The 9,718-nt window shown below is 37.4% G+C and overlaps 1 protein-coding gene across 1 annotated transcript; it reads right to left on the minus strand.

Annotated features, from left to right (window-relative positions):
• Positions 1-784: 784 nt before the first annotated feature.
• LOC145785358 (large ribosomal subunit protein uL4-like) lies at positions 785-9,186 on the minus strand. Its single transcript, XM_082597013.1, has 8 exons — positions 9,068-9,186; positions 8,329-8,567; positions 5,595-5,776; positions 4,410-4,534; positions 3,661-3,790; positions 3,280-3,376; positions 2,457-2,600; positions 785-988 (listed from the first exon to the last, which is right to left on the minus strand). The coding sequence occupies exons 1-8, from the start codon at positions 9,068-9,070 to the stop codon at positions 829-831; spliced, it is 1,080 nt and encodes a 359-aa protein (XP_082453139.1). The 5' UTR covers positions 9,071-9,186; the 3' UTR covers positions 785-828.
• Between the last annotated feature and the right edge of the window lie 532 nt (positions 9,187-9,718).

Raw genomic sequence — 9,718 nt, forward strand, 5'->3', positions numbered from 1 at the left:
TATTATTCCATTCACTAGTTGCCGCTGAATGGAGAGCAGTCCTGAAATGCGTTGCTCAAGCGCACACCCCGGGGATCGAGCCAGCGCAGCGTGATCTTGAGCCGGGCGCGTAACCACTGAGCTATAACGGGACAAATAGAAGGGGTGGGAATCGCACACACGTCATACGAATGACGGTAGCCACTTTAACAAGTCGAAATTCTGCCACTAAACTTGACTAGAATGAAACCGCCAACCAATCATAAGCTACGGTTTAAGTGACGTAAAAAATGGCGAAAAGAAGATGATAGAAAGCAAATTTAGTGATGGATTTTTTGTCAGCTGGTTGGCTTAAGGGTGAGGGCTAGAAAGTAGTCATTTCATTGACGCGGGTTCGATTCCCACCACTGCTATTGCTCTTTTTCTTCTGTAATTACCAAAAAAAGTTCAAAACAAGCATTAACTCTCTGGATGAGTGCTAGAAGGGTCACAATTGGACGGTAGCCTCTTATAACATGTTCTGATTGGTTGGCGGTTGCATTGTAGTCATTCGCAGTGGCAGAATTTCGACTTGTTAAAGTGGCTACCACAAATGACTACCCGGTACTTTCCTAACCCTGAGGTCAGACTACCGAGGGCGAAACGTTCACTTAATTTACCTGCAGAAATGTCTGCGTGTTTTCTTTGTTTAACCTGAACTTTTGGTTTGAGGCTTTACTGGGCTCTTACAAAAGTACAGTATGTTAAAGTGGCTACCTTCACTTCATGTTGACGCTACATTCTTGGGAAGTCTTGAAACACACGCTCATAATCAGATTTTTTTTATTATGCAGACACATTCGAAGCTGATTAAGCCTTGGCAGCTTTCTTGGCCGCCTTGGCCTTGACTCGCCTCTCTTCCTGCAACAAAGCTGCCCGCTTGAAGGCGCCAGCTGCTGGGTTGAGCTTTAGCATGACCCGGATATTCTTGAGCGGGTTTTTCTTTACAGTTCGATGCTTGGTAGCGGGTCTGAAAAATATTCAAGTCAGTAATTAAATCATAGGATCAAAGTTATATCGTCGTGATTTCAACATTGTTCCACTTAAAGGGATAGTAAAGGAAAAACCTGACTTGGCGATTTTCCACGTTCTTTGTGTTTATCATGCTACCATAAAACGATTTTCAATAAAATTTTGCCCCATTGCGGCCTGACCACCATTGTGCGCGTGCTTTTGGCAGAGCTTTCAAAGCGAGATTGGGCCTGAGCAACGAAACGTGCGACTGTACACTGTACAGTCTACGTAACAAAAGACTAGCAATCAACCGATCACGCAATAATTGTTACTGCGGGCGATTTGACTGTAGGCTATGTATGTATGTACATCAAAACAGCAGACAGTTTGCTCAAAGCATCAGATGTGGTAACGTGGCTTTTGTTATTGCTGTCTTTTATTACGTATTCTCGAGCAGTGTTTGCACGTTTTGGTCATTTTGAAAATAAATGAAACACTGGACTTTGGGCCTTGCCAGCGCCATTGAAAACAATTTTTTTTCGGTAATGTTTTTGAAATGTATTCTTGAATGATCAGTTTATTCATTTTAATGCTTAATTTCGGTTTGAAATTTTTATTTATTATGCCTTTAAGCACGAAAAACCTGTATTGGAAGAAATAACCTAGTGATGCCGTAGGCACTTTGACATAAGACAGTTTTCCTTGCGAATCAGCTGATTTCAGTCATGTGACCCAGCACGTGATATTCTGACGATCTACGATCTTAATGACTGTAATCAATTGAGTTTATAATGAAAATTGTCCTACATTTCTTAACCAATGCGCCGCGGCGCAATGGTGGTAGCTGGTTCGCACGGTTATTTAATGACCGTTTATTTAATCCGGTTATCTAATGAGGGAACAACCTCAAACGCGGAGGTTTGTAGGCTGTGGTCGGTCAAATACATGACCTATTGACCTCGGATAAATCTAATTTTCTAATCATTGTGGCATACTGGAGTAATACAAAAATACACACACATATTACCTGTTACATTGGTCTTACATGTAAGATTGAAAATGGGATTAGTTAATCAATAACTTGTTTGAACGTAATAATGTTATTTTATATGGCACTACATAAAAATATCTGGTATCATTGAGTGGTCATCTTTAAGGGATAAGGACGTAAATGATGGTTCATGGGCATAAATTTGGCCTTGTTGGAAATATCACATCATGGTCCATATTTTTAGCCTATAAGAGCATGACTTTTCGCCAAAAACCCTTTCCCTCCCTATTCATATTCTATTTGAATAAGCTGAAAATGCTATTACTATAGCGAAATCGATTCTTAAATAAATTACACTAAAAGGTTAGATTGTTGTGCAAATGCCAGCATTTGATGAATGCAAAATAGCAGTACCATAGAGTGGCTTGTCATTAACTTTTCAGTGAAAACGAACGTTTAAGCAACGCAGAAAAGTGATGAAGCAGCCGCTTACCTTCGGTTTCTGATGGCAGCTCGGATTTCATCAGATTGCAACAACTTGCCAAGATCGGTGCAAGTCATTTTGGGCATGGGGAGGTTGTAGTTGGTCTTCTCCTGGGATGGCTTGGCCCATGTTCCATACAAGCTATCCAATCGCCTGATGCAATTATCGGTTAGTAGGCTCTAACTGCACTTCATTTACAATAACAAACGAGTTCGTTTCGGTGCAAAATCTGTTCTCATTTTAGAATGACAAGTTTACCACCAAGGGAACGTTCAAATATTACGTAACGCTTTTTTTCCGAATTTTTGACCCCCCTCCCCCATGTAACGCCAACGTAACGCTTTTTTCAATCCCCCCCTCCCCCATGTAACGCTTTTTCACTACGATTTCAGCACAAAAAACTACCATTCCGTACTCGAAAGCGTTACGTAACGTTTTGCTTGAACCCCCCCGATGTGACGCTAACGTAACGCTTTGCATAAACCCCCCCTCCCCCTCGAAGGCGTTACGTAATATTTGAACGTTCCCCAACTAGAAAGGAACACGATTAAGCCAAAAACAACAGTGCGGCAATCTGAAATGAAGTTCAGAACAAATATTCTTTTTGGTGAAAAGTGGCTTTATGTGAAGGGGAGTGATATGATAGGGGTTGCCAAATATAGAAATATATACAAAACTGCAACACGTGGTATGATTTTGGTCCGACAAACGCCAACATGGATCTACTACTAACAATCCTGTGCTTTGAGTCATTTGCGATTAGGAGATCGGAAGATCGAAATATTTGAATAGCAACTTTAAGCATTTCGAGTGCTTTGTCGCATCAGCTTACCTTAAAGCGCCCTCTGTCCAAATCATGAACCTTCCAACATGACCACCAGGGGCGATTTTAAGTATATTAAGACGATCAACGTTGATCAAAGTGACACCTGAACAGACCGGCAGTTGATTTCATTGGCAAACAAGTCACAAGGATATGAAGATTTAACAATTGAATACTAAACCTTTCCTTATTTCTATGTAATTAGTTTGTTATCCACTCGAACAAAAGCTCTGAGGCAAGCGTTCAAACAGACAGTGAAGAGTCGTTAATGCAACGTGTGTGGAAAATTTTAAAACATACTTTCCAGGAAAAATCAGTTGAGTTATTGCGATGCTTTACCCCAACACCATACCTCCTGATACAAGATACCATGAATTAAATGAAACTTACCAGGAATATTCCTGAATGCTTTTGTGATGCCGTCATCCTTCTCGTAAACAATGCAGGGACCTCGCTTCATGGTGTAACGACGATTCCTCATCTTTCCTCGGCCGGCACGGATATTCTTTGACTTCATGACCTGCATTATTCCACAAGGCCATTAACTACTGAAAGGACTACTTGCAAGGGGGGGGGGGGGGGGGTGATAACTTTATATGAAAGGAGTTCACTCCAATTTTACAAGCACTTCTTCTTACACAATTACTTCAATAAATCAATCATGAATATCCAACTGAGATGGACAGCACAATGAATTATGTTTAAAACATATTGACATAGCATATTTTTTGTTGTTTAATTTTTAAAACCTCTTTGATGCAGACAAGTTTGTCGGCAACTATGGTATATTTTAACAACTAACTAAGCAAATTAACACAACTAAGGCAGGAAGTTCAACTTATCCTTCTTTAGCATTTTACAAAACTCTGTTTACCAACATTGCATCTTGTTTTTTACAACCTTCAAAAATTACCACCACTTCCTGCCTGCTATTGTTTCTAACGATTTTTAAATGTTCTTATTAAGTTACTATGTGCTTTTTTATTACTTATTTTGTATGAGGGTGGCAGCTGACTTTGTTGACCATGTGGTCTTTCTCTGTCATCCTAGTACCAGTACATTAAACATAATTATTTGGGTGTAAGAATTGTACATATGCGTGATATGCTAAAAATGAAAAAAATCTGAATCTGCCATACCTTCTTAACATCCTCCCAAGCTCTAATTCTCTTCAAAAGAATCACAGCATCTTTGGTCTTCTTGTATTGCTGAACTTTATCTTCAACAACCAGTGGAATCTCCGGAACCTCATCAATCTTGTGGCCTAGCAAATTGAAAAATTAGCTGTTTCAGCAAGATAAACTTTATATGAGTTCTCAGTATATAACTGCGATAATTGCCAATAAATATTATTACTGCTACACATACATGTTCCAGCTATTATTGTGGTGGTGGGATGTCTATACGTCAAACACATATTTTATTTTCTGTAAATACTGGACATTGAACCCTTTCATTGAACAGGTTTCATTTGCCAAAACCTGCTATAGGCTACCCTTCAACATGTAACAAGGCAAGGCATTGTAAAAGACAAGTGAATGATATGTTTGATTTGAAATATTTCTTGCACAAGTGTAATGGTTAATAAACAATGTTGCTCTGGAGAAAAAATAATAAAATATTATAAGTAACGTAAGCAATCTAACCAAAAGTATATTGTAAAGATGAATCTACACGAGAAAGTGTTCTTGATCATTAAGCTTGTTTCATCTACACTTGTAATCTCAAGATTTTGCTCCCTTGAACTGCGGTCATGTGAGTAACTGAGTATCTTTACTGCAATGACTAATTCACGCTACAAAAGTTTGCACCAGTCAGTTGATAGTTTGAGTTGTCGCAGTCATTTAATTATGGATACCAAACGTTGACATGTATTATTTTTGTTGTGATTGTCAGAAATAAAAACAACTGAACTGAAAATAATGTAAAAAATAAGGTTGCTAACACACAATTAACTTCTGAGATAAGAAACTATTAAGACACCATTGTGAAGTTGAAACCTTAGTAACAGGTGTGGTCAAAGAACACTGGGTGCATCCAATACAAAACAACAAACTTTCTAGTTGCTCGCCTAGCGGGCCAGACTACTAAGAGTAGAACCGTGATTTTGGTAGAAAAATATTTCTAAGCAAGAGAACTAGCTTAAGCGAGTGTTCCGACAGAGCACTGGCACACCGGAGCTTATTTTATCTTGATTACTTTTGCTTAAACTTCAGTAAGCGCTCCTAAGCATAATTATCTTAAAGAAAAGGTTAAGCTTGCCTTAGATTTAAGAAGACAGTCATCGTTTAAATGTGCCTTGCCCTTCATGCAGCAGTTTTTACCTTTAGCCATAACAAGAGCAGGAAGTGCAGATGCTGCAAGTGCAGAGCAAACAGCATATCGCCGTTGGTTGATGTTGCAACGTCTATGCCACCTTCGCCAGATCTTTGTGGGAGCATACATGCGTCCGCCTCTGCACATGTTTCCAAATGCAGCTTGTCCAGAACGATGGGTACCCCCACCCCTGTAGAAAATTATAAAAAATGTTTACAAGGGGTTTGAAATTAGTGTTTTATGAAAACTGTCACATCAAAACAGATCCAGGATAGTAGATCAAAGTGTTTACACAAACTTTCCATAATTGTTTTGTTTATCTTTAGGCAGTGGCTATTTGACCGGCACCGGTCTTTTAATCTAAAACACTATTTGACCCAGCATGATGCATTCTTTTCTTTCACCTTTGACAAAGGAAAAGACGAGAAAACAAATGAAAAAATGCCTATACTGTATAACTTTTAAATTCAACAGCTTTATTCAACTGAATCATTGGCTTCCCAAGAATAAAAGTTAGATACTACCCAGAAGCTGGTTATTCTTACACTATATAGTGTAATAATAGCCTCAATAGTGTTGCCAGATAAGGAATTCTGCCCTAATTTGAGAAAAGTTTAAAGTTGTTGAAAACAAAAACTTGTATTAAATTGTAAACTTTTTTAGTCCTGGGCAAAGATCAAAACCCTAATCTTATTCCTACTCTAACCCTTCCTAACTTCAATCCTAACTCTGGCAACACCTGATTGTAACTATGGCATCAAGTGTAGAAAAATAGCCACTTCCTTTTTTAAACTAAATTGCTTGTTAAAAACACTGCCTAAAAGTCAACTGAACATCGATGAAACCATCTTTTTTGAAGTACCGTATTGTAACATTATACAGCAAACAAACTAACTTGTTAAGAGCAAAAATGTAAAGCGTTGTTCGACAAACCCGGACACATCCTCTTAGTGATAAGCATAAGTTTACCTACCCAGAGAAATTCTCAAATTCCAGGAAATTAAAATAACTTTATTACTCAGGCTACTCAAATTAAAAATTCACTACAAAAATGCAGTAGCCTAACGATTGAGTCACTTGAGGTTAGCATTTAGTTTATAAAAAAGCCCTACCGGGTAGTATCGAACTCATATCCTTGGGAGCACCACCCTGACAAATATCGTTTGCGGAAACTGCGATCAGCTACTTCGGCTTTTTTAAATTTTTTCTCTCGATCTTTTCAATGTACGAATTGTTTATGGTATGAATTAGGTTGCACCCCCGCATCGTCAACTGGACAGCGTGTTACTATCGGTTCAATTGAACAAACATAGGGCTTATTATAATAATAATATATGAGATGTTGTAAGCAGAGTGCTTATTCATCTTTCAATCACGTACAGTAAACAACTAATAAAGATAACAATATTAAGATTAACAGAGGTATCAACAGTGATACAGACGCAAAAGTAAACAGCTATGTAATATCAATGTGACTAGGTAAAAAGACACACAAAAAGAATACCAAAATGTTTGTTATTGTACTAAAGCAATATTGGTATGCACTTGACTACTGGAATGCAATTAGGCAGCACTTGACTACTGGAATGCTAACAGTGTAATTGAACACTAGTGTTGGTACAGCAATAACAGTAGGCTACACAATCACAACAATAAATAGTACACTACAGTATTAGATATTGGCAACAACAGTATAAATAGAAAGTAACGTTAAAAATTTTAGAAACAAAACTTACTGTGGTAAGCTTACACAAAACACAACATAAAAATTAGAAACATTGTGGGGTGTACACAATATCCCGGTTTTGGAAAAATTTATCTAATGAAACTTTAAACAAATTTACACTTGGCGAAGCAACCACATGTTCAGGGAGACTGTTCCACCCATTGATCACACGGCAAGTAAAAAAGTTACCAAATTTTCTGGTCTTGGGCCTTGGCTTTTCCAGCTTAAGGCTGTGTTCTCTTGTAGCAATGTTTTTCAGGTCCAGTGTGAATAGATTGTTGACATTGACATCATACAAGCCATGCATGTATTTAAATGTTTCAATGAGGTCACCCCGGAGTTTTCTGTGTTCTATAGTGGGCAGACCAAGTTTTTTCAGCCTTTCTGGATAGTTTAGTTCTCGAAATCCAAACACAAGTTTTGTGGCTCTTCGTTGAACTGCTTCTACTTTTACAATTTGATGTTTGAAATTTGGCCACCAGATGATGTTGTTGTATTCCAATATTGTTCTGACTAGCGTTTTGTATAGAAGGAGAAACATATTTACATCAAGAAAAGTGAAGGTTCTTTTTATGACACCAACGGTACGATTTGCCTTAGATACCATCTTGTCAATGTGAGATGAGAAGGATAGATTGTTATCGAATATCACTCCAAGGTCCTTTTCCTCACCCACACTTTTTAAAACAACTTTTTCTCCACTTTCTGTAACCATATTATACTGTAATTTCATGTGTTGATGTTCTTTTCCAACTCTGAGGAAGCAGCACTTGTCGGGATGAAACTTTAGTTTATTTACTTTTGACCATTTTGTCAGAAGATCCAAGTCAGTTTGTATTGGCAATACCAGTGATCAAACTTTTGTGTTCAATGATTTTGCATTGTTTTACCTGAGATCTTTATATATAAATGTGTAAAATATGCTATAAAGGTAGTATTGTGTGAATGTTTTCACATGCCAGTACGTATCTAAAAACAATCATAACTGACACAAAAATAGCTCACTATAAACTTACCTAACACGAGGAATACGAGCAACAGCACGACCAGTACCCCATGACTCTGCACTGGTTTGTTCACCAGCAAATCTATTTACAGCATATGGTTGCCGGTGATTTTTTCCCAGGTTTGTATGAACAAAATTGACGATGTCCGGTCGAATTGGGGCTTTAAACACGGCTGGAAGGGCAACTGTACTTTCAGATGCAACTCCTTTTTCAGTATACACAGACACTAGTGGTCTGGCACATGCAGCCTGAAATATGAAAATTATTAGTCTTGCTGAGATGCTAGTGACTGTAGGTCATAATCAGTGGTGCTAATCAATCTGATTACACTGCAATAACACTCAATAGCCTACACATATCAAGCTCCCTGAACTTATGTACTATAATTACAATTCAATCAAAAATATACGGTACAGTATATTGCATAGTAGTACGGTAGGCTAGAGCTATACGGTAATCAATTAGATTATATTCGGGAAAGTTTAACTAACACTACAGCTTAAAATATAAAACTTGCAAGTTTTTTAAGCAATATCTACTTACAACTCTTCAAAATTTAATTGAATATATTGAGTTTATTTGGTTTCATTGGAAAAGTCTACATGTAAATCAATTTGAGTCAGGATTTAAATAAGAAGGCTTCGCATTTGAACGCAATGAATGACAAGAAAAATTCAGTTATTTAATATTAATCATCATATCCCAACGCTCTTTTAATGCATAAGAATATTTTTTTGATTTTTCTTACCATTTTTTGTAATTAGAGAAACAACACAGCTTACCAAAACTGAGCTGTCAGAAAAGGAATTTGCCACACGTGGCGGAACACAACGTATTTATCTTTTGATATACTTATTTTCTTATTACTACATATTTAATTTAAAAAATGAAAATAAATAATTAGTTAAAGTCTAATGCCAATTTTTCAATAATATGTTTTTATTTTAGTACAGTTATAAAAAGTTGTTTTTCTACGCGGAAGAATATTTAACATTAAATTTAGACAGGGTACCATTAAACCAATCCTGAGTTGCTCCCTCAAGTTTTTTCAAATTTCATGCTTGACCAGGTTTTTAGGTTCGTTGTGAGCTTTATGTGAACGGTGCGCAATTGCACATTTTGATCCTTAGTTTAGGTTTTATGGCACAGGTTCAATGGGATAGCTGTTTAAATTGAAAATTCAACACTAATAAGGCTCAGACAAAAACAACAGCACGCTTTGCATTCACAAAAATAATCCATTTGGTGAAATATCCCCCTTTTTAGACTTTAGACGACCGAATGTCCTCATGCTGCATTGTTTGATTTATAGCCAACTGTTACGCTGCAAGGATAACCGCATCTTAACGTTTTTGTAGATCTTGTAACGTGTGGTGAGTATTAAATCACTTTGATTGGG

Source organism: Aplidium turbinatum, chromosome 16 (genome assembly GCF_918807975.1).
Source record: "Aplidium turbinatum chromosome 16, kaAplTurb1.1, whole genome shotgun sequence".
Classification (NCBI taxonomy): Eukaryota; Metazoa; Chordata; class Ascidiacea; order Aplousobranchia; family Polyclinidae; genus Aplidium; species Aplidium turbinatum.

What these genes read in the sequence shown, in the direction of transcription:
- LOC145785358 (XM_082597013.1), bottom strand. An exon ending in TGCTCTTGTTATGGCTAAAG is followed by an intron (nt 4,535 to 5,594) that starts GTAAAAACTGCT and finishes TCAATTTGCTAG; the next exon opens with GCCACAAGATTGATGAGGTT. An exon ending in GCTGCCATCAGAAACCGAAG is followed by an intron (nt 989 to 2,456) that starts GTAAGCGGCTGC and finishes AATATTTTTCAG; the next exon opens with ACCCGCTACCAAGCATCGAA.